Source organism: Phalacrocorax carbo, chromosome 2, assembly GCF_963921805.1.
Source record: "Phalacrocorax carbo chromosome 2, bPhaCar2.1, whole genome shotgun sequence".
NCBI classification, from domain to species: domain Eukaryota; kingdom Metazoa; phylum Chordata; class Aves; order Suliformes; family Phalacrocoracidae; genus Phalacrocorax; species Phalacrocorax carbo.
Window position 1 is genome coordinate 106,764,633 of NC_087514.1, and position 25,768 is coordinate 106,790,400.

General features: G+C 39.1%; 1 protein-coding gene across 1 annotated transcript in view; it reads right to left on the reverse strand.

The window, feature by feature from the left end:
* ADCY1 (adenylate cyclase 1) overlaps nt 1-25,768 on the reverse strand; it is a 185,065-nt gene that overhangs the window by 49,399 nt on the left and 109,898 nt on the right. The window contains exons 6-7 of the mRNA XM_064443805.1: nt 12,610-12,768; nt 10,684-10,825 (exon numbers count right to left, since the gene is read on the reverse strand). Of these exons, the coding sequence (XP_064299875.1) occupies nt 10,684-10,825; nt 12,610-12,768 (301 nt within the window). The remainder of the gene's footprint in view (nt 1-10,683; nt 10,826-12,609; nt 12,769-25,768) is intronic.

Sequence of the window (25,768 nt, forward strand, 5' to 3'; positions counted from 1 at the left end):
CTTCATTACTGAAATGCCATAAAGGTAAAGGTGCAAGAGAGGCAAAGAATAGGTAGAACATCTTACTAGCAAAAGATTCAAGAAGGCATGACTGAGACATCTCTCATGTTTGAGGCATAACTGAGCACATGGGTATGACTATACCACCTTCCTACAGGGGTTTGAAGTCCTGTGAAAAGCGTTTAGACTTTCCTCAATGCAAACTTCTTATAATAGATGCATTTCCGAGAACAACCTGCAACTTGAAAACTTGGAATGGATACAGTTTGGCTCAGGCAGTGTGGCCCTGCCATCAGCATGACTTTTCCTCAAACACATATTTTCATGCAGTTTCCTGCCTATATCTTCAAAGAAGTAGGTAGAACATTCTTAGCTCATACTAAAACTCATACTCGTAGGTCATACATTGACTGCTCTTCTTGTTTATAAATCTTATCAGCAGATAATATATCAATATTGATATTGATATATCAATGTCAATACACCCTTTGTATGTTGGAAGTACAAGGGAATTTTTCAACCTGTCTTGGAGTCAGAAGTTTTTCAAGCTAGGTCACTGAAAAAAATGGAGTAGTTTGTCTACTTCTGGGCTCCCCAGTACAAGAAACACAGTGACAAACTGAAGGGAGTTCAGCAAAGGTTCACCAAAACATTTAGGGTTCTAAAGCATATGACATATGAAAAGAAGCTGAGGGAATTCAGTTCATTTAGCTGGAAGAAGAGAAGGTTAAGGAGGGATCTCACTACTGTCTTCAGCCACTTAAGTAGTAGAGAGATGACAGAGCCAAACTCATCCCAAAAATGCTCAGAAAAATCACAAGAGGCAATGAACATAGGCTGGACCAAGGGAAGTTCCTATTCAATACAAAGAACAGAGGTTTTAACCATGAGCATGATCATGCACTGGAGCAGGCTGGCCAGAGAGGCTGCTGAATCTCCAGCCAGGGAAACACTCAGCACTTGCTTAGATGAGTTGCCCTGAGTACCCTGCAATTTCAAAAGAGGCTCTAACTGTGAAACTGGCCCTGCTTTGGGGAGAGAGGTCAACCACATGATCTCCAAAGGCCCCTTCCAAATTCAGCTGCTATGCGATGCTATGAAAATGTGTGGACCACATACAACCACTGTTTTTCATTGTTGACCGAGAACCTTACCACTCAAAGGACACAATATCAAAAATACAAATATAAGAATTCTCTCTCACTTTCATTTCACAAGTCATGTCTTTTTTTATTATTATTTTTACAACAGAACAACACTTTTGACACAGTGAACTTCTGAGTGGAACATTTAAGTCATCTCACCTTTTGCTCTAAGAAATGCAGTACAGTCTGTTAAATCAGACTTAAAAAAACCACAACAAAACAAAATAAAACCCCAACAAACCCACACAAAAAACTCAACCCCAATGTCTTTCACTCTGCCTTTTCTCTGGACTTGCTTCAGGCCAGCTTTATAGGAAAGATGGACCGCAGCGTTCTCATTCCAGCTCATTTTGTCAATGCATTTTACTTTCTTACTTCTTTTTGACCCTCAGGATCAGCTCTTATTCTGTTCACTGTTCATTTGCTTCATAATTTTAGGAAAGCCTGGTTGTTTGCTGCAACACAGCTGGCAAATGAGGTTAAGAAATGCGATTTTCTAACAGAGTACTCTGAAAGCAGCCAGACTATCTACAGCTTTGTGAGCATCTTTAAGTATGCAGAAAACAAACAAGCACTGATTAAAATTCTGGGAAAACACCCGAGTGTTTGAATCTCATGTAATACTCTGGTAAGGGATTCACTGGTGCTTACCTGGGATTCTCAGAAACAGCAGCAGACTGTTGTTCCCCTGACTATATTCAACCTCAGTACTTAAAATGGCACGGTAAAGAAAATACTAATGACATTCAAATCACATTTACAGAAACCATAAATGTTTTAGCACTATGTCTGTCTGTTCTTTCTGTCTTCAGGCAGGCAGGACCGTGCCTCTCGGTAGTAGTGTTTGTTCCATTACTATCTGCAAGACATTTTGTCCTGAGAAAGGTGAGCAAATCTCACTTTTTTTCTTCTTACAGTTAAAATCATCAGACATTTGCTTTTCCATCCTTTTCTACTGCCCTTATGATACATTTTGCTTATCACACCTCAGCTATCTGTCAGGAAAGTATATTAATGATTTCTACCAATAAATAATAGGCTTCTATAATACAAACTCTTAACATTCAGAATGGTGTGGCCACTTTCATGACACAGATATAGAAGTTTTTAGCAGCTGCAAAGACTAAAACAATCTCTAGGACATCAATAACAGAGAAAATCTTATGCCAGTGCCCTACGTTTCTCCCTTCTACAGATTCTGCATTTCTGAAGGAAGAAAAAGAAGAGAGGAGAATGATGTTAGAGCACATAACTAATTCCACCATCACTGACAGCCCAACTGCAGGCTGTCACATTGATGATGATACACTAGCAGCTTCACAGTAACTGCAGAAACAATCTTGAAGATGTAGAGCAACATATTCTGCAACCCAAGCATCATTCCTCTGTCTGTGTTTGCTGGGTGGTAACACAAGCAGTCTACTTCCAGTGTCGGTGTGTATATTCCAACACAACAACTTGTGCAATGCAAAGTCTCAGGCACAGATCATCCTCTGTCCAGATACAAGCTAGAGCTTCCATCAGAAGGCTGTGTGTCTGTTAAATCAGATAAGCTAAGGTATATCTGAAGTGTTAAAACCTGAAATACCCAAGTTATACATTCACATCTCTAGTTAAGTTTCTCTGTAGGAGGTGTCAGCCACTGAGAGCAAAGACCACACTGGACCCTTTAGGCATGGCAGCAGCTGTAGCTGCAGGTAGTGATGAGTCTGAAAGCAGGAATCATCAGTATGTGCCCAGCTTGGACTCAGGTGCTTAAATGGTGGCATTTCAAATTAGAACAATTATGTCAAATAATTTTTTGCTTGCTGTGTGCTAGCAAAGAGGAGAGTTTGTCTGAGTAGTTGGAAAAGTTTTCACATGCCTTGCATTAACTGTAAAGCTGTTTTCTGATGTTACTACTTAGAGTTTAGGAGTCAGAGCTCTAGCACTGACTAGAGCTCTGATTCTGGTCACTTAAGTAAAAATATCCTCAGAATGAATTAGTCCAGAAAGCTGACAACTTACAATGACCATGAAAACTTTATTGAAGCAAAGTGGACTGGATATTTTTAGAAGAGCCAGATGCAAAAACATCCTAGGGAGCTGCTATCCATACAGATCGATTCACTGGGCCATAAGTGCTCTGTGGAAAACACAAATTTTACATGTTTGGAGGAAAAAAAAGGAGAATCTGGAAATAGTGTGGCATGTTCATGTAGACCTAACCTAATAAAATTAACTTTGCAGAGAAGGAAATTTCTTACAAATACAGATGGAACTTCTATTTGAATGGAAATTGCAGTAATTTTAGTAATTTTAGAGCTATTTTTTCACTCAGTTTACTTTGTCTTTCTGTAACCTTATTTTTCTTTTGTTATTGTTCACATGATGATGCCAAGGTGACATCTTTTAATCACATCAGACAAAACCCAACAACGTTCTATCAAAAATCCTAGTAATACATGGATTATATACATCGAATTGCTTCACTTTAAAAAGTTAGATGAAAGTATTAAGACATGACAGAAAATATCTCAAGTGTATATGAGCAGTTATACCTGTGAAACATGCCAGTTGCCAAAAATGATTCACAGGTAAAGTGGTTCACCAATAACATCAAAAGGCAAGCATATGCAGTTACTTTGTATTTCATCTATACAAAGCAAAAAAGCCATCACAAATCTATGTTGTTTTCTCTGTGGTATATTGCATAAAATTCATTCCACAGTGGGGAAAAAATCAAATCAGCCACAGGAAGAACATATACAGACAAAATCCCTTGTTTGGTGGTGGAAAGATATGGAACCTAGTAATTTATTTTAACATACAAGGCAGATCATCTCCTTCATGCAACAAAGCTATGCTGGTTAACAGTAAAGGAGGATGGTGTACTCCAAGTGAAAAAAATACTACCTTTTCAAGCAGCAAAGTGATAGAAAATTTGTTTATTTTCCTGTTACTCCTTTGTGTCAGGACTGCAGTGCAGGAAGCTTAAAATCATGTCTGTTTATGCTAGACGAAACAACAACATTCAAAAGTGATGTGACAGAATTTGCCACTTCTCTTGCAACTACTGTGATGTTAGAACAAATCTCAGGTTGCTGAACTACTGCCAATTTGATCATGACTCAAAGAAGTTAACAGATCAACCTTTAGCTGTTAAAGCCATCTACAGTTCACAATAACTTATGCCACAGTTGTGTAGTGTAGATAATTGCTCTAGATATTTCTGACATTTGCAAGAGTTTTTACATTTTAAATACTGCTTTCCAAAGGATGTTCCTGAGCTGTGTTTGCTTATTGAGAGGATTCTTGAACCTTCAGGCTTTCAACTGAGTTTTCATGAAATTGTAAGACTGACAAAGGTTCTCTCCTCTTCCTCAACTATTGCTTTAACTTCTCTTTTAAAATAGACTGCTGGTATTTTGGTTTGGCTATAATTATTTTTTGGAAAAAAATAAAATTGAAATTTTAGCTGCTTGCATTGAAATGATTCAACACAGCAAACCAGGGAGGAAACAGAGCTCCATACCTCTAACCAACATCCGCTTCCTGCCAGCTGGATAACTAAACAAGGATTTAGACAAAAAGCATTAAGACTCTCAGCTGGGATTTTCAGGATGGTCATAGCATTGCTCAGAGACTTCAGATAATAGAGTAGGGATGTCCAAGCTCCAGAAAGGATTTTCTGAAACTGCCTGGCATGGCTTTGTATGTACATGATAAGGTAGGAAAGAGAAATGTCAGCTGTTTCAGAGAAACAGTTAGTTGCCAAAGAGCAAACAGATGTGGTACTCGCTTTCATGGACTTTTCATGAATATCCATCACGGTATGCTATTCAAATAGTAGATGCAGATACCGTGTGATTTACATTGCCACAAATAAAAGGTATCTAATATCCTTGAATACACAGTTAGTTGGTAAATAACTCACTAGTACATTAGTAGAAATTTTGCAGATGGTGAGTAGCAACCTATTGGAAGCTAATTATTTATTATATTTGAGGTATGCTGTAAAATCCACAAGACACTTATGAATATACTGGAATCATTTAGAAGTTGTATCAATAGTGTTTCCCTATGATTTTTATAATTTTTATGATCCCCTTTCCTGGACACAACTCTATTGCTTCCTGTTGGTCTATAGCATTATTTGTCTTTGTCTTAGCTCTGGAGCCGGGAAAGTTACTCAGTGAAGCAGGCTCCCTTAAGCTGGCAATGAGTAACAGTGATGGCAGGCCCACTTCTGTAAATGCAAAAGATTCTGAGAAATCTTTCCCCTCACAAAAACTTGATCACTTCTGACCACTGCTTGGCTATCTGTAAAGGTACCTTAGGAATTTTGCTTAATCATCTGTGCAGGGTTGTTTTCTCAGCTGGTGAAATTAATGAGCCTTTTCAAAACTAAGGAGGTGCCATCAGAGAGTCAATTGCTGCAACAAATACAAAGAAGTAAGCCCAAGTACAAAAGCACCTGTTTTTCATGGAGGTTGTGACCAAATCTTAGGAGGTGTTACACTGCAGGAGAGTCATACTTTCTAGACCAACCATAGAAGTGGACAGCCCAGCTAGGCTCACTACCTCTGCTGTGTTTCTGGGAGACAGCTATGCTAGCTGTAAAACTGACGCTAAGATACTTTGGTTAATGTCAGCTGACAATGAAAGAACAAAGAATTCTGATGAAAGCCAGATCTATTCTATTTTTAAAAATTAAATTAAATTTTAAGCACACAGTTTGAAAGTCAGAACAGGATTAGTCAGGTAGATTACCAGTTATTTAGCTGGGTTTAAGGCAGAGTTACAAAGTTCTTGCAAAGGGCTCTGAGATTAACAGATCTGGCCTAAATTATTTTTTTCCTTATATAATATCCATGTATGGTAATATTTACAATACTTCAGAAAACTAGGACACTTTGAAACTAAGAGAATGTCCATGTGTATAAAGCATAGACTATGGGTCTTGCGAATGTGGCATATATTAGAGAGAGTCTGGTTTTCTAACTGGATCAGACCTGGTTTAAATGTCTGAGATATTCATGTATATGTCAAACTTGTGGCTAGTTACATTAATCAAACTTTTCAAACCTTGGACAGTGCAATATTTTGGTCACATTACTGTAAGTTTTAGTATCAATGTAAAATATCATTAAGACATAATTAAACTTTGCTTAAAAGAAATGTGCTGCATTTTCAGAACTAGAAACTCTGTCAGGGCATTATAACTTTTTGTATTATATTTTAAAAAGCATATTTGCTTAAGTTTTTAACTATGATGGCCAGAAAAAAATTCTAATTCAGTTAAAATTTCTGTATGCCTTTGGAAATCAGATTAATTGTTTAAGTCTGTTTAGAAGCTGAATGTTATCCAGTCAAAAAAGCAAAATTATAGCTTAATAATAATGATAATAATAGCAGAGTAATATAATCTCCACCAAAATCAAACTGCAACAAAACAAAAAGTATTCCCTCAGCAGCCACTTAGAAGTCCTCTCACACATATTAGCTCGTACACTAAACTAGCAATCAGCTCAGATCACAAAATTGTGGTTGTTGGCTGATACAATAAATGATAAAAAAAATGGGAATATTTCATAATTTGTTCACATTTAAAGTGTAACTGGTATGTGAATGAGTTATCTTATACTGTTATCCTCATTCTTGGCTTGAGCGATATTTTTGATAAAAGATATTCCTGTCAGACCAAGTATGGAAGAATGCAGTGTTTGTGTCTTCTAAATAAATACATAAATTTTTAAAAACCTAAGTGGGCCTATTTACCTTTCAAATTCAACAGATTCTTGTCCATCTGTTGCTCATAACATTGATTTTCATTCCTCTTGGCATTGTACCTGCTAAAGTCAGTTCATATTAATGTCAGAGATGATGCATAAAGAATAAAAAGTGTCTGCATTTCTGCTACTGAGGCTCCAGAGTAAGGAATACAATATTAAATCAGCAGATACCTGAATTTACCTAAAGAAACTACATCTTGTCTGTGGTTCATAGGTAGCCTCCTGTTTCTATGTCTTTGAAGAGTTAATGGCTGAATGAGGGTAGGAGGGGCAGCAGGTGTTTATTTTGAAGGTAAATATACTATTATGTAGCTTGTAGTCCAATGATCAATATGCAAGTATATGAAGACTGGGGACAGCTGTGATGTACTGTGACAAATAGTGATTGATCTGCAAGCCCAGTGGAGAACCCAGTCAATACCAGTAAAATTCATGAAGTGTTTCTTTCTGCCAGTTTGGCTCACGTTCCATAGATGCATGCCGGAGACCTAATGTTGTTAGCCAAGCTCTACCACAGCATCTGCCACGTCCACAACCCACAAGTGACACCCATTTGTTTTATGTAGCTGACGACAAATCGATCAGTTGTTTCTCAGCAGTCACCAGTAGTTTCCCAGCAATCTTCCAAAGACAAAGAAATGTGTAATCACACAGTAGTAGGCTCTCATCTTTGCACATTAAACATGCATCGACCTAGTTTATTTTAATATGTGAATGTCAAGCTTCTGTTCCTCAGTCACTGGCTTATGCAGCTGAGTTGACACAACACAGTTTCTATATGTAGTAGCCGTATTTATCCCCTCTTCTCTCTACTTGCCTCTGTGCACCAACCTGTGAACAATTTCCTGAAACTCAGCTCTTTTTCTTCTCAATATGAAATGAAACCTGGTACATAATAACACAGGAAATGAAATTACACATAATGCTATAGGAATGAAAAGAGCAGAAAATGAAGACAAACAAATTGAGCAGCAATAACCAACACACCTACCTTAATTAAACCCTCTGTTATATTTTCTTCTTTATCGGGATTGATTAATTTAAGAACTAATTCTGGCTTCAAGAAAGCCATCAGAAAAATCTGTCACTGACAGCCAGAACAGAATCTAGCCCACTGGCTTTCCACCTGTTTTCCTTCGTACTACCTAAGACTGAACCTAATCATATATACTAGCAGAAGAACAAAATGTAAGATCGCATGATTTTCACAGTGGATAAGAACAGTCCATCTCTCTAATAACAAGATGCTTTAGAGGAAGTGCATAAAAAACCACCAGCAGCCTTTCTGGGATAAAACAACAGGAGTTTTCAGTCCCAGAATAAAATTCCCCCAGTGACTGGACTCCCAACATTTCCAGAAAAACTCCCTGAGCTATCAAATTCAGACCAAGAAACTGATTGCGGGCATGGGATTCAAGATAGCCTGTTTTTCCCTGGCTACATTTTTGTCAAACATCTGTTGGCTAACACCCTCAAGCATGCAGCTTTGGCATGACTTTAAAACCTCATCTGTATTGTTTTCATACTTAATTTTAGAATCTGATATTATAGTTTTCCCTCTAAAGTTCAAATCCCTGAATGAAACTTGTTTGGGCAGAGTCTCAGAAGATAAGGGTGCAAAAGTCTGTATCCTGAGTTGTCTGGCTGAGATAAAGAGCAATAAAGTTCCTTGTGGCCTGTAAACGTGTTATGGCAGTTATCTTCTACGATAAACCTCATGTGATGTGGAAATGGTTGGAACAAACTGAATGTGTTTAAATGATGATTATGGACTTTCAAGACTCCTACTGAAGTCACAAAATACTTTGTAGTAGAACAAAAGGCTGCCCTAAACTCAGTCACAGGCTGGAAAGAAAGACGTGACTATAAATGAACCTGTTGGAAAACCACTGTCACCACCTTCACTGCACTCTGAAACTCAAGATATTACCATCATACTGCTGGCCTCTGTTCTCCTTATCCTGAAAATCTGATTAGAGTGAGGAGTCACATCCATCTCCATCAAGGGTGGCTAAATCCTGAGCAACATCTAAGAAATGGAGTTCCTGCTCGAATGAGCTAAAATCTTATCTTACCTTATTCTTTCCACCCTTCCCATTTTCTGTTCTCCACCAAAAAGAAGAAAAAAGCAGAAAACATTATTGTCCCTCAACAGCACCGCTGACTTACTCCTCCTTCCCCAGCACATCTTCAGGGGTCTGACAAAAAGGTAAAAGCTGAAAAATGGTATCACACATAAAATGAAATTTTCCACTAAGTAATGACAATGGACCATGTGAACTTTGCAAAACAGAATCTGGCGGTCAGAGGAGGGAACCGAGAGATAAGGAAGCATTGGTTTTATGACTATATCCTTGAAGAAGAACTGCGAGACTGATAAAGGGGAACATCCTGCCTGAGAAGATGCCGAAAGCTGGGTGATAAAGTGTGAAGTCAAGGAGGGCAACTAATTGGGATGTTTTATGCATGTTGATAAGAACTAAAACTAAGTGTCCTTTAGGTGCACTATCCTCATTGTAATACTGGAAATCACGCCCATAGGTCAGAAAGGCCCCTACTCAAATAAGCCCCTTACTCTCTGATCATGCACAGCAAAGTTAAAGGGAGCTGTACCCTTAAGATAAAGTAAGAAAGAGACTAACCAATGATTAGCTGGGGGGTGAGAATATTAGCTGTTACTAACGAACACATTTAACTGTATAAATACCCTGTAGTTTCTTGGTGCTGTGTGCTAGCTTTGTAGAGTTACCACCTAGCACCCATCTTTGTGCAAATATGAAATGAATAAAATACCTCTGCTCTGTGTGTATTTTGGCATTTTGCATTCCAGGTGAACGAACCCACTTTCAGGAAAACAAAAGGAGAGGGGAGCTTAAGATAAATTGGAGGGAAGGGCAGCTAAGATAAGAAAGGGATGACCAAAGTCATTGTGGGAGTCTGAGGTGGTAGAGCAAGCAAGGAAAACATTGAATTTGAACCTTAACCATGCATGTTTTAGAGAATATATTATTTGTTGCGGTAATCTTAGAAAATTTACTCAGCTTCAGCATAAATACCTGATCTGTGGAACAGTGGTATATACATTCAAAAGCAGGATGGTGGACTGCATCCTCTTCCCCTGACCTGGATAAAAGAACTTGTATTGTACAGCTTTTCCAGACTTCCAGGGGATGTTAGTTCAATTACTTCTGAATTAATTTCACTAACTTTTCTGCTTTGGGCATGACATGTCTGTAAATACTACTTTTTCTGTGTTTATTCATTGGGGAATTCTGCAGTCCCAGTACAGGAGCCACCAGTATCACAAGTGGTTGTAGAAGGGGTTAGGAAAAGCATGAGAAAATGGCATGGGAATATGGGAATGAAAAAGTAAAGAAAACAAAAAAAATAGGCAAGCTGTGAGCATCAATATTATGAAACACCCTTTTGAAGGGAGGAGGAATGGAAGAGTGAATTAAATTTTTGGAGTAACATATAATTTCTGATAGATTACAAGATCTGAATAAAACAGGTTTTTTGGGTGGAAGGGGAAAAGTTGTTTTACTTTTAAACTTCAAAAGTAAATTGATCATCTTCTTCATGTAACTTTCAAGCTTAGCATTTTTAGCATTTGTTCCTCAGTGAAAACCAAAATATCTCATTTCAAGAATGTCTGAAGAGCTTTTAGAAATAAGAAACACCAGTATTGCCTCTGCTTTCAGAATATCACAGTTGTTAAATTACAAAAACATGTCACAGAATAAGATAGAATTTGTAGATCTTACCTTCCTACGATGGGAGGGCACAATAAAATATGTTTCAATATTATGCTTCTTCAGGAAACTGTTCCTTTCATGACCATATCCTGGTTCTACCTCATAGTCCCCATTTAGGCACTCTAAGGTGGTCTTTGTAATGTGAACCTTCCTGGAGAGAAAGTTGGAAACTGTTGTTTAAAGCCAAGATACATTATGAGCTATTTGCTATTGAAATACACTCCTGTACAGAAGATCATAAAGAAGTCAAATTACATATAAAACCCTATTTCTGATGTAAAAAAAATGTTTTGTCTTTTCAGCCAAATACCACACAGAAATATTTCTGTTACCTGCATTTTCTAAACTTGAGCAGAGTGAACAGAAAGATAACTGTTGACTGTCCAAACACTTGCAGATTTGTTGATTTGTAGAAAGTGAAAGCCTGCACATCATCTTCTATATTGTGTGGTTTTCTTAAATGTTTACCTCACTGCCTGCTTAGAAAAATGTCCTGCTGTTTGAAACTTGTGACTTCACACTCCAAATCTCTCCTGTGCATAAAGGAGAACCTTCTTTTCTGTTCCACTTCACATTTCTGACTTGTTTCATTTACTCGCTCTGTTTTCTAGGCAGCTTTCTAATTCACTTTGTTTTGGCAGCACAGCCATCTTTTGACAGTACTCATGAGTTTTCTTATCCCAAAAGCTGTCTTCACATTTTCTCATGAAAGACGCCTTATATTTTAAATGTTTTCACAGAAGTTATCTGAAAAACTGTTACTGCTCTGCTGGTTTTGGCTCTTCACTGTAGTGCCTGTGGTGGTCAGGGGCCTTTCCAGCTTCCCATGCTCTGCCATGTGGGCAGGAGGCTGGGAGGGGTGGGGCCATGGCTGGGGCAGCTGACCCCAAATGGCCAATAGGATGCTAATTCCATACCATGTGATGCCATGACCAGTATATTAAGGGGCGGGGGGGGGGGGAGGCTGGTGTGTGGTTGCTGTTTTATTTTAATTATTAAACTGGTCTTATCTCAACCCACAAATGTTACCCTTCTGAGCCTCTCCCCCTTCCCACTGGTGGGGGAATAAGCGAGTGGCTGTGTGGGGCTGAGTTACTGGCTAAACCACAACACTGCTGAACATGTGTTCGGATTTTTTTCACTGGAAAACCTTAAGATAAGGAACACAGAAAATATATGGCCAAAATTGTCTAAGGCAGACATAGGTAACAAACAGAAATTCACTCATCCACAAAAATTAAGAGGTCCCATTGTCCCCCTGTTCAGCAAATAATGATCTTGTAAATAGCCAACAGAGGATAGTAGGTACCAGTCCAAATGTGAGTTGTACACAGAAGTGCTCCCATGGACCTTTGTGAAAGTGTACTCTGTGCATTTAAATTGGGTCCAAAGCTGTCCAAGGACTACTTAAAATCCCAGGACATCCCCTGTGGGACATCCTGCAGGTTTATGCGTTACCGTATCATTCGCACACACACCATCAATATTTGAATATATGAACAGCTGTTTACATTACTAGTTTCAGAAATCTTGCCATGTAAAAGGAGAAAGGCACACACACCCCCACCCGTGTAGAGGTGCAAGGGTAAAAATTTCCTGTTATAACTAGAGGGTTTTACTTTTATAACATGAAATGGCAGAAGTCTAGCATTCCTACATTCCTAGCACTGTCTCATTCCTACTCTTTAAAATAGACAGCTTCTAATATGGATTTAGTTTGGAAATGTTTTACTTCTATTCTAACCTATTTCTAAGGTAAACTTCAAGATCATTTTGAGAATTCTTCAGGATAAATCGCATAATAATTTATTGCTCTTACCAAACAGAACCCTTCTTGTTGATAGAAATTCCATTACAAATGCCTCAAAGAAGGAAATAAATTCCTCACCCATGTAGGTTTCTATTTCTTTTTCTATGGTGTTTTCCCAGACTTACCCAGGCAGTCCTCCAGCTTCCATTACATTAGCTAAAGTGACATCATTTGACCAGACATCATATTGCCATTTTCGGAGACCCAGGACCCCACAAAGCACCCTGCCTGTATGCAGTCCAACTCTCATGTTGAGGTCAACCTCTGTGGCTTCTGCAACAGATCTGGAATAAACAGCATCAGAATATTAGCTTTTAGACAATGACGTTGTTGTTGATTTTCTTTTTCTCTACTTCCCCCAAAGTCAACTTATATATAATCTCAGATTATATATTCATGTACTGTTCTTTTCCTTCACCAGTTTTAAAGCACTAATTATAATTCCAAATAAAAAGTTTTCTTGGTCATATTTTAATTACTGTTGAACCAAAATCTCAGTATTTCTAGATTTCTTAACACATTAAAATTTAATTTTCCAGGTTTCACGGAAACCCAGAAAATGTTATATTTTGTTACATTTAATAAAATAAAAAAGAGAAAAAAAGGGATAATAAAGCAGGTGTAGTAAATGGCTCCATCACCAATCTTCCCTAAGACTATAACTTTCAGGTTTTATTTGCCACTTTTGCAGTATTTGTTATCATGGTCCTACAGAATCTTAGATATTTTACTGGGAGATAAACAAAGATCTTTCTGGCTGTAACTCAAATAACTCAAAGACAGTCAGCTTAACTCCTGCACTTTCCTGTTTATCTTGCGTCTCACACATATTTACTTTTTTTTGTCATAAATGTTCCCTTTTCCCAATGTGTATTGATTTCAGCATGATAACAAGCAACCACAACATGACTGTTGGAATCAAAAGAAGTTTTTTGAAACTATTCTATTAGGTTTAATTTTAACATGACATGTATGTAAGCAAACGTTTCAATTCTACTATTACTCCAGGCTGCTTTCAAATCAGTATTAAAATGGGCTACCTAGCTGCTTCTTTCTATCTAAAATCTCTCTTAACATTCCTCCTTAGACTTGGGTTTACTGGTTGGTGGAGTAAAATATAAACTTGAGTCACTCAAGACTTGCATTTAATTTCTCTCCCTGTTTTACCATATTTTGTTGTGACTCAAAGGTAATTTGATCCCCTTTCAGTTCTCCATCTGTAATACCAAAATAATAATTTCTTTTCCTTACTTCTTTTGTTTGCAGTGGTTTGATCTTAAGGTAATAGTGTAAAATATTTAATCTGTAATTAAAATAATATAAAATAGTCTGGAAAAAGAGCAGAGTGTGGACCCAAACACTTCCTCTCTGTGCAGCACAGAGGGTTAAAAATAATAATAAAAAAGTTTTGTCTCATTTATGTTATCACAGTTTAGATTTGTGATGTTGTCTACATTCACCATTTAATCAAAACTCCACTTCAATGGAAACCTACTTAGTTAAAAATTAACCTTTTTTCCCCAAAGTATCTCAGACTGTCAGTCTTCATTGGTGATACTTATTTCATATTTCATTACATTTTTTCAACTGATATTTTCACCCTATGCTACTGCTTGGAAACTGTTGCAACTACTAGTAATCAAGAGTTGTGCTGCATCTTTACCTTTACGGTATGCTCAGCTGAGCATCATTTCCTATGGTGAGACTGAAAGGGCACAGGTTTCTATTTAAACACTCTTACAGTTTCTGTAAGAAAAGATGTATGAAGAAGTACTAGAGTATAAACACAAATATCTTTCCAAAGTTCCTGCAAGAATGGCACAGAAACCACCTGTAACTATGGACCTGCACCTGTAAATTAAATTTAACCTTCAGAGATTTTCATTGTATATCTGGGAAAGGAAGAATTAATTGGCAAAGTCACTACTAAAAGAATTTTGAATTTTGGTGCCACAGTAAGGAAGAATTCTTCATTTCTGTGAATGCAGGACATGCTATAACTCACACCCTGCACTGACTTGTGAACACTGAAAAGGAGCCTTGAAACTAATAGTCTTACACATTACTTGCAGAGGTAACATTGTGCATTAATCTTTGCAGCTTTTTCTGTTACAGAGACACCTGGCATTCCACAGTTAAGTTGCTGTCCAAAAAGAGATAATAAGGGTGAATAAATGAAACTGACTAATGAGTGTAAGGCTTTATTTTCATTAAGTTTTTTAAATTAAGTTTTCCAATACATTTAATAGGAGAAGACCTTAAATTTAGGCTCTGGCTATAATTTTCCCTTGATCTTCATAGACCATTACATTTTTTTAAGGTATCATCCAGATTTGGCAGAGAGGTGTTTAGGAGGACTTTTCAACTATTTCAGTAATAGTCACTGTATTTGTCTCTTGTATAGTTGTAACTTTGTAAATACAATTAACAGAAAGGGCAGCATAGGTCAAGGTGTGAGGTAAGCAGCACAAGATACCTGGCCTCAGTTTAAGTATGGAGCTCTGCAGCCATGAGGTGCTGAAGTATATACCATGTCAGCTACCACTAATGTGAGTAATGTAGAGATTTCTTGTGTCTCCACAGGCAACCTGGACATACCACATTTTTCAGTCATGTTTTATGCAGCAGCACAGAAAGGCTCATGCATAACTGTCTGAAAGATTAAATATTTCCTTGTCCTATTTCTACTCACTGCAAGTCAGCTTTCCTTTATTCAGTTTCTGTTCCCAGTCAAGCCTCAAAAATTACTCCAAGGAGTCCAAAAAGAATTCAAATGTTACAGGGCTTGTTGTTCACAGAGTCTGCTTGCCAAAGCCTCCAGGATATGAAAGGAGCTAATAATATAAGCCACCTAATGATAACTTAACCTTTGTATCTTTGCCTGTGCATGTGTATTGTGCCATTAACAGACTGACCTTACACCAAGACCGTACCTTGCAAGTCAAAGCCCTTCAGGATTAGACCTTGCTTGCCTTTCTATGTTCTCCTGCGTAACTAGGATCCTATGTAATTATCTTCACTGGTGAACCTACAAGTGTGTGAGTTTCTCTGTTTGCAAATGAAAGTTATGGTTTTTTTCTGTTTAAAACCTTATATAAAACCTCAGGCTAAATGTAAGTGAATAGACAGTTCAGTTCAGTCATTGATAAAGGCCACCTCAGACCTTTGACCTTGCTTTGTCTCAGCTGGCTTGAGAGAAAGGAGGGAATTTCTCTGCTTTTAGAAATTTGAATAGCATAAGAATAAGCAAAACGATAAGAAAAGAGCAGAGAAATAAAACATGGCTGATCATACTCCTTGTCAAATAAGCTGGTCTGTATAATGTACCAATGAATGATAAAGCAGAATCTGAAAACACTTCTTGTTTTGAACAAAAGATTTGCAGAAGTAGTCAGTCAAAAAACAAATCTAGAATGTATTTCTACATTTTCCCCAGAAACTACAGTGTGTTTCAGGGGTGCTTTCGCAATTACTAAATTTGAGTAGGGAAAAGAGCTCATGAAAAGTTCATTAAATTTTTTAATTTACCTTGAAGACTTGTGTGCCCTTTATGCAGTTAATTTCCATGAATATACCCCACTGAACTATCAAAAACGAGGAATGTTAAGTAATATATAAAAAATAGGTTTCAAATATAAAATCAGACCAGTACCACAATCATATTCTGAAACATCAACATTTATGCACTAAAATATCACAAAAGTGTCCAATGATACATTTTAAATTATAAATAGATTTCTGAAAAAATATCAGCACTTCACAAACAAACCGTGAATAGGAGAAAGAAGTTTCTCAAATAAATTATTCATTATAACTTATTCTCTCCTAGGTTCAGATAGAATATTCTCAAAAATTTTCCAAATGTTAACACAAAAGTAAGCCCAGAAACAAATGGAAATCAAAAAACATTTTCCTTTTAAACTAGAAGCATAAATATTTCTGTGTCAGTTCCATTCCAACATCATCAGGAATTGTTTAGTTCTTGGATGTTAATGGCAAAGACTATCTGTCTGTGAACTGCTGTGTCTGCCTGGCAGGCCATGGAAGGAGAGGCTGCAGGCCACGGCCTAGAGTACCAAGTAATGCCCATATGCTAGGCCCCCTTGCCCTCCCTCTGATTTGCCTTCCCACGAGGTGGGGGCCATGTTAGTCCTCTCAGGCAATTAAGTTTTGTTGTTTGAAAACCTCTGCTGTCCTATTACAGCAGCTGTTTCTCCAGGTCAGGTTCAGGGTTATTTGTTTGCTTGGTATTTTGAGGTGGGTTGTTTTTTTAAATATTGACCAGAGCTGCATGCTTTCCCAGTACATTGCTCACCCAGAGCACAGAAGCAGAAAGCTAGGACAGAGAGCCTGGGCTGTGAAGGTCTGGTGGCTTCAGCAGCCAAGAGGCTCACTTTGACATGGGGGCAAGCTGACTGAGCTTTCACCAATGGTGGTAAAGTCAGTTCAGGGTAGACAGTTTTCTCCAATGCTGAAAATGTAGTTGCTTGTTCTCCCAGAATTCAAGGTCAGCTCACTTCTGCCAGTCCAAACTTTCCCAGGCCCTGGATGTCTGGAGGGCCAGGGGAAAAGTATCAACAGTGTTGACATCAGGAAAATTAGTGCTTCTGCGTTCTTCCTCAGACAAAAGATCACACAGGAAAACTTGACATTACAGTTGGGCTTCCTCAAACTGCTGCTGTAGTTCCTCTCCCTTTACCCAGTGTCTTTGGTCAGCCAGTGACCAAACGCATGGGAAGGAGACAGTTCAGGCATCAGCCTCCACAATGTCCCATGTAACCAAGCAGCAACACAATGTGCAGGTGCAAAATAAGCCCAACTTCCATCTGTCAGGTCTTACACAGGTGACTGGTGGAGTCATTCATATTAGGTGGAGTCATCCATATGGGATAAACTCACCTATGCAACACAGAAATGCTGACCTATCTCCTGATAGACCCCACTGGGGTGCCCAGGTTTCAAGAAGCAAATGTTCGTGAACACTTTCCTTCAGACCTTTTCAACCTCCACATGCAGTAGGAACATTCAGTACAGGGGGGCAGATGAGACCTATTCTAAAGTAACCCTCCCTCTCCTCCCCCTGTAATATGTATAGGTTAAACTGAAGCAGTCAGCACCAGCTGCTGTGATCTACACATGTGCTCCTACTGTGCCTACCTGCTAATGTAGACATAGCCAGTGATGCAGCTAGTGGTGCTATTCCCTCTGAGTGAGTACTAAAATAGCATCCTAGTAAGATGTCAAGGGAAGGAGTATAATGAAAATGTATCATTTATATAACAACATGAATGATTACAAGATCCCATTACACTTTTGACAAGTTTATGAATGTTAACCCCAGTATTCTGGCCCAATACCAAATCTAGTATTTATATCCTGCTCACCCAGATTCCCTCCTCATTTCCAACTGGAAACGTTACAGTTCACTTCTTGCCCTGTGGCATTATTGAGTGCATTTAAATAAATCCCTACTTTCATCACATTTCATCTCCTTAGAGGTTACATTTCTGGACTGAGCTAAACAATTATTTAATATAATTTATATTAGTTAAGTGATCTGTAAGGAAAGATAAACTAATATTAAGAATGGACAAAGTTGCCCCTGTAACACCAGCTTAAACCAGAACTCTAGGCATTTTATGGGGGAGAGAGGGAAGAGCTTAGATAGCTGAGAAAAACTTTTCTATCTGGTAATTAGCTAATAAATATACCTATTTAGAAAGGAAAATACTGTAGTAGATAGAGTGGAACATTCAAAGGCAAGTGATTTAGGTAAGGTGAAGAGCGTACTTGGCCTAACCACTGTTCAAAACCAAGGTGAGGACATGTGCCACATTAGAGCAATATCTGCCACATTAGAGGTGTTAATGAACATGGTCATTATAATTATATTGTTAACAAAAATCTGACAGTTAAAATTCACCTGATGAAAGCAACATTGGTGGTATCCAACACTTAACTTCCATGTAAATACTGCCATGATGGTTTAAGTGACTCTGAAGTAGAACGAACACCTGGCTTCTACTGAAACACTGACACAATACTCATTAGCAGCAGAAATTCTTTTGGAATAGAAACAGAATATAACACTACCTCTATTGTTGGCTTTTTTTTAAGAAAAAGAATAAATTCTCCCATAATCATAGAATCAGAATTGTTTATGTTGGAAAGGACCTATAAGATCATCACATCCAACCATTAACCCAGCACTGCCAAGTCCACCACTAAACCACGCCCCTAAACAACATATCTACATGTCTTTTAACTACCTCCAGGGATGGTGACTCAACGACTTCCCTGGGCAGCCTGTTCCAATGCTTGATATCCCTTTCAGTGAAGAAATTTTTCCTAATATCAAGTCTAAATCTCCCCTGGTGCAGCTTGAGGCCATTTCCTCTTGTCCTATTGCTTGTTACTCAGGAGAAATAATGATTCTGTAATGATGCTGTGACTTTAACTGTGCCCTTGAAAAAAATATTTTGTAGAAGGCAGATGAAATTATGAAAATTTTATGTATTATAATGTTCTTTGGAAATCTCAATCTAAAAGTAACAAGGCAACTTTCTTAGATGATACTCATGTGCAGCACCATATTCTAGGGTACTTAAACAACAGTTACACAGAACATGAAGATAATAGAAAGTATTAATTTATATAAACTCATTATAACATTGAACTCAGTCAAATCATAGATCCACCAACCAGCCACTAGAAGCCTCTATTTCTTGATTTCCTGGAAGAAGGGCATCTTGGTGGTACATATCTTTGGAACAGGCACTTTTCACAGTTCCTTCAGCTGAATCACAATTCAAGTGATTTTATTTATTTATCCCAGGTAACATGACAAATCTGTCACTAAGGATGTCCTGGCTGCACCCCCTCCCAGCTTCTCACTGGCAGGGCATGAGAAACTCAAAAGTCCTAAGCACTACTTTGCAAAAACTAAAACATCAGTGAATTATCAACATTATCCTCCAAACCCAAAGCACAGCACTATATTAGCTACTAGGTAAAGAAAAATAAAAAATTAACTCTAACCCAGCTGAAAAAAGGACAGCCATCAAGGGCAATTGTACTTGTAATGCACCATCTTCCTGTTGCCAAACATAATCGGAGCAGACACGTTCATTTAACTAAGAGAGGAAATATTCTTTGAGCCTGGATCTTACCGTCCTTATTCACACTACTAATTCCTCGATTAAAAAAAAATCAGATTAATTAATTGTGCTTGTGTACAAAGGATACAGAGATACTGAATAGGTCTCTAGCCATTCAACAACCCCAGATAAATCTGGGACTCTGTTATAGCCTTGCCTTGTCTTCACCTTGCCCTCTCACCATGCTTTGACCACTGACTACACACTCAAAAGACAATTTATGAATTCTTTAAAAAATAAAATGTTGAAATTGTCAGTTAGTTATCTTCTACCACAGCATCTGACTAAATATAACTAATGATAACATACTACAGCCCATCCACTTAGAATCACAGAGTTGCTACTGCTGGAAGGGGCCTCTGGAAATAATGTAGACCAACCCCGCTGTTCAGAGCAGAGTCACCTACAGAAGGTTGCCCAGAACTGTGTCAAGCTGGGTTTTAAATCTCTCCAAGGATGCAAACTCCACAACCTTTCAGTGCAACCTCTCCAATATCTGACCACTTCCACAGTAAAAATTTTTTTTCTTACATTTAAATGGAATTTCTTATATTTCAGCTTGCACCCATTTCCTCTTGCCCTGCCACTGGATACCACTGAGAAAAGTTTGGCTTTGTCCTCTTTACACCTTCCCATCAGGTATTTGTGTGCATTAATAAGATTACCCCTGAGTCTTCCCTTCTCCAAGCTGAATAGTCCCAGTTCATTCCTTCTTTTTTAATTCAACTCCTTTTTCAAGTTTACATTATCACGACATCAGCCAATAAATGACAACAGAAAAAGGGAACGTTTCATTTCTAATATTAGTAAAACTGAACATTCAGAAAAGGAAAGTTCAGAGTTATATCACTACCTTATTTGTATACATGAAACACTGCACAACTACTGAATTAAAGATTAATGCTGGGTTTAAAAGAGGATGAGAACATCAGTTACTGCTTTCCAGGGATTTTTAAAAAAATGACTTTGGAAAATGGTTACAAGGCCTGTATATCTAACTATGCTTCTAAAAGCCAAAGCTTCCTTGTAAATGGAATATGCATATACTGCTGGAAGAATGCATGTATACATGATTTGCAGGCTTAGGATATTCTTCTAGGATTTTATAGTATCTTGACTACCATATATTATCACAGACTACAAAGTCTTTTATCAATTTCATGATTTTTACAAAGATGGTAAACTTTCATTGAATGGGAGGGAGAATATGGATTAACTTACTCTGCACATTCTGAGAGACTTTATAAATTAACATTATAATAAAAAGACATGGATTGAGCTAGAAATGAGACTCAGCCTTCAATCACTTTAAATACTCCTCTCCTTTTCTCTATGCTTTCAAGCCTTCTGCAAAGAAAGCTCAATGAATCCAGATTCACAGAAGAGTTTAAAGTTGATATGAAACAACAAAAATGTGTGGTCATGTCCATGATACACTAAGGCATTAGCAGGGTTACAACAACTAGCCATTGCCTCCATAGAGGCAAACCCAACTCTCTTTAGCAAAACTTACGGTGAACTCTGCAAGAGGTTCATAATACATTCTTCTACATCACCAAGACCCTCCACAAACAAGCACAATTTGGTTTTGGAAAAACAACTTTGTGTGCAGATATGTGCATAAACATCCTTAAATACAACTGGAAGACATGAAATATAAGATGTGGCAAAAGCTTTATTAGAAACAAGAAAGGTGAAAAGTTCCAAATCAAAAATACAGAATTTGAATTCTTAATATTTGCTAATTCTATTTGCAAATATCTAATATTTGCTTATTCTATATTTTTTCTTTATCTAATAGTTACCGCTTCATTTTTAAATTGAGATGACACTGTGGTTTATTCACCTTCACAGAGAAGGCAGGTTTTCTCTGTGTACAATGCAAAAACTTGGAGATTAGGTGAGGGGAAGCAGAACCTTGAGTCAACTCCATATTCCCAACAGCCCAGCTGGCAATAGAAAGAAGAACTGGCTAATGGAAACAGTGGACAAACACTTTCCAATACAGAACAGGTTAAAGCCCCTGATGTGACACACTTGTGCAAGCTCATTCCAGATCTACTAGCACTGTGTTGACCAGTATTTTTTTATATACAGAATGAATCACAGAATCACAGGTTGGAAGGGACCTCAGGGATCATCTAGTTCAACCTTTCTAGGAAGAGCACAGTCTAGACAACATGGCCCAGCACCCAGTACAGACAAATCTTGAAGGTGTCCAACGTGGCCGAGTCAACCACTTCCCTGGGGAGATTATTCCAATGGTTGACTGTCCTCACTCTGAAAAATTTTCCTCTCATGTCCAATCAGAATCTCCCCAACAGCAACTTCTGTTTATTCCCCCTTGTCCTCTCCATGTGACTCCTTGTAAAAAGGGAGTCTCCATCTTCTTTGTAGCTACCCCTTAAGTACTGGAACATGATGATGAGATCCCCTCTGAGCCTCCGTTTCTCAAGGCTGAACAAACCCAGCTCTCCCAGCCTATCCTCGTGCAGCAGGCTTCCTAGTCCTTTGATCATCTTGGTGGCCCTTCTCTGGACCCCTTCCAGCCTGTCCACATCCTTTTTGTATAGCTGGGACCAGAACTCTATGCAGTACTCTAGGTGTGGCCTGAGAAGCGCTGAGTAGAGAGGGATAATGACTTCTTTATCTCTGCTGGTGGTGCCCTTTTTGATGCAACCCTGTTGACCTTCTTGGCCACAGCAGCACACTGTTCGCTCATGTTGAGCTTCCTGTCCACCAGGACCCCCAGGTCCCTTGCCACACAGCTGCTCTCTAGCCAGGTGGATCCCAGTCTGTGCTGCACTCCCAGATTATGTTTTCCCAGGTGCAAGGCCTTGCATTGGTCCTTGTTGAACTTCATAAGGTTCTTGTTAGTTCACTCTTCCAGCCTATCCAAATCTTCCTGCAGAGCAGCTGTCCCTTCTGGAGTGTCTACTTCCCCACTCAGTTTGGTGTCATGTGCAAGATTCATCAGGATACACTTGATGCCATTATCCAGATCACTTATAAAGATGTTGAATAACATTGGGCCCAATATCGATCCCTGGGGGACCCCACTTGTGACAGGTCGTCACTTTGAAAAAGAGCTATTTACCACCACCCTTTGGGTGCGGCCGGTCAGCCAGTTCCCCACCCACTGCACAGACCACTTGTCTAGGCCATAATGCATTAATTTCTCCAGGAGGGGGCTGTCAGTGACTGTATCAAAGGCCTTGGAGAAGTCCAGGTAGACAGTGTCCACTGCCCGCGCCATGTCAACCAGGCAAGTCACTTCGTCGTAGAAGGCCACCAGATTTGTCAAGCATAATCTGCCCTTGGTGAAGCCATGTTGGCTTTTCCCAATCACATGCTTCATTTGACTCGTGATGGCCCCCAGGAGGATTTGTTCCATAACTTTCCCAGGGATTGAAGTAAGGCTGATGGGCCTATAGTTACGCGGATCCTCCCTCAAACCTTTCTTGTAGATAAGGGTAACATTTACCTTCCTCCAGTCCTCTGGGACATCCCCCATTCTCCATGACTTCTCAAAGATTATGGAGAGCAGCCTTGCAATGATGTCAGCCAGCTCTCTCAGCACCCTCGTGTGGATGGCGTCGGGGCCCATCGATTTGTACGGTTCAAGCACCTGTAATAAATCACATACTAACTCTTTCTTCACTGATGGTGGGTCTACATTTGGATCAGCCAGGAATTTCATTCCCAAAGCCTGGGATCTGACAGTGTTGGCAAAGACAGAGGTGAAGAAAGTGTTGAGGACCTCTGCCTTTTCACCATTGTTGGTGATTGACTCTCCTATTCTGTTTACAGTGGGCCTATGTTTTCCTTCTGTTTCTGCTTGTAGTTGACATACCTGAAGAAACCTTTCTTGTTATTTTTGACATCTATGGCCAGTTTCAATTCAAGCTGGGCTTTTGCTTTTCTAACTGCATCTCTGCACACTCTGACAATGCCCTTGTAGCTCTCAGCAGATAATCCTCCACTTCTCCATCTCTGGTATGTTTCCTTTTTGGATTTGAGTAGACCCAGGAGGTCATGATTGGTCCAAGGGGGCCTCTTGCTCTGCTTACTTCCCTTTCCTTTGTAGGGGATAAATTGGCTTTGTGCTTCCAATAGAGAGTTCTTTAAGAACTCCCAGCTCTCACTAGCTCCTTTGTCTTCCATAGAAGCTTCCCATCGAAACCCTCCCAACTAAGCCTTGAGTGAACTGAAGTTTGCTCTTCTAAAATCCAGAACCCTTGTCTTAGAGCTGACCGTCAGCATGCTCAGCAGGATCCCGAACTCCACAATACTGTGGTCACCGCAGCCAAGGTTATCGCTAACTGAGATATTACAAAGAAGGTTGTCTTGGTTTGTGAACAGCAAGTCCAGCAGTACCTCATTCCTGGTTGGCACATCTAACATTTGTATGAGGAAACAGTCCTCTACGCATTCCAGGAACTTGGTGGATAACATGTGAGCTGCTGTATTTTTCTTCCAGCAGATGCCTGGGTAGTTGAAGGAAGTCATAAGGACCAGGTTCTGTGGCCAGAAGCTTGCTTTAGTGCCCCAAGTATTGCTTCGTTGGCATTGACATCATGATTAGGAAGTCGGTAGCAGATGCCCACTGTGAGGTCCTGCTTGGAGATGACCCCTTTGACTTTAACCCAGAGGCATTCAATAGGGCAGTCAATATAGGTGTGCACTCTCTCCTATAGCCTCACTATAAAATGCACAGAGACACACACAGAGCAATACAGCAGTAAAGACATTTCTCATCTTTACCCCTTCCCTACTTGTTGATTGTAAAATATTCCATCAAGTTATTGTTTTAAATTGGCTGATGCTTAAGTGTTGTTGTTAAGAACTATACAACCTAATACGGTGCTCTGTCTCAAAAGTACTAATAAATCCTATGGTCCGTATAGAAGCCTAGTTACTTGAGCTTTCTTGATGGTTCCTTTAGATAAACCCCTAGATAATGGGCATAGCTGGTCTTCAATGAAACCAGGACAACCTGTCATAGTAAAACTACCATCTATTGGAACTGTACCAATGACTCTGACTAAACCACGAGGAACAATGGCATGGGAAGCTACTGACAAGAGCGAAGCAGAACATAAAATCAGTGCTAGATGGATTTATTGTGTATCATAAAAGGGCTAACCCATCTGGCCTTCCCCATTGGGACCCTTTCTTTCTTTTACAGGAAACAATGAACTACGATAACAGCACCATGAGACCAACTATTATACTAGGCATCTTCACATCAACCAACACCTATTGGAATGAATCTGACTTTAGTCAAGCGACGGCTCCACCAACCTGATTTAATAAACCTTCTGCAGCTGGAGTGCTGAACCTGATGCTGCACCTCCTCGTGATTTTACTGACTCTTGCTATGCTATGCTTATTGTTAAACATTGTTTTGTACATCAGAGTTTGAAGAATGGCTAAACAAATTATACTGTTGCAAGGGCCCCCCTCCTCCCTCCCATATATAATGTTGTCTAACGACATTTAATGAAGCTTTAATAATTATGGAAGTTGATGAGACATGAAAAATTTTCCCTTGAATTACAATTGGAATGCAGCATTGCCTATTTATAGACACAAAGGCAAGAGGTGACCACACCACCACTTCGTGGAGATATAGATTGACTTTGGTCACCCTGCACACACACCCCCATCCCCACCCCTGGGCTACTCTCACATCCCAGCATAAGCCTATTGTGTTGTTATCTTGGTCATAACGACTTGGGTGTCAGGGAATCTCTGTCCACACCCGGGCTATCTGCTGCCTGAATGGTACATCAGGACCACCCTGATATCCCAGGATAAGCCCTATCTACTGTTATCTTGGTCGTAACAACTTGAGCATGAATTGTGGCCAGAATGTAAAATGTTGACCAAAGCCAATCAGCTCGAGACCTTATAAACAGCAATCCAAAAGGGACATATTTTGAGCTCTCCTGTATGGCAGTGGGCTGTGTGACCCAGTATCTCCGCCTGAGCTGGGATGCTTCTCAGGGTAAATTTCGCAAGGACTGAAGCATCATCTGCTGACGTTTTCATGAGGACTTCTCAAGGTTCATCAGCCATGCATTGATGAACGCCAGCACATAAAAGTGAGTAACCCATGAAACTC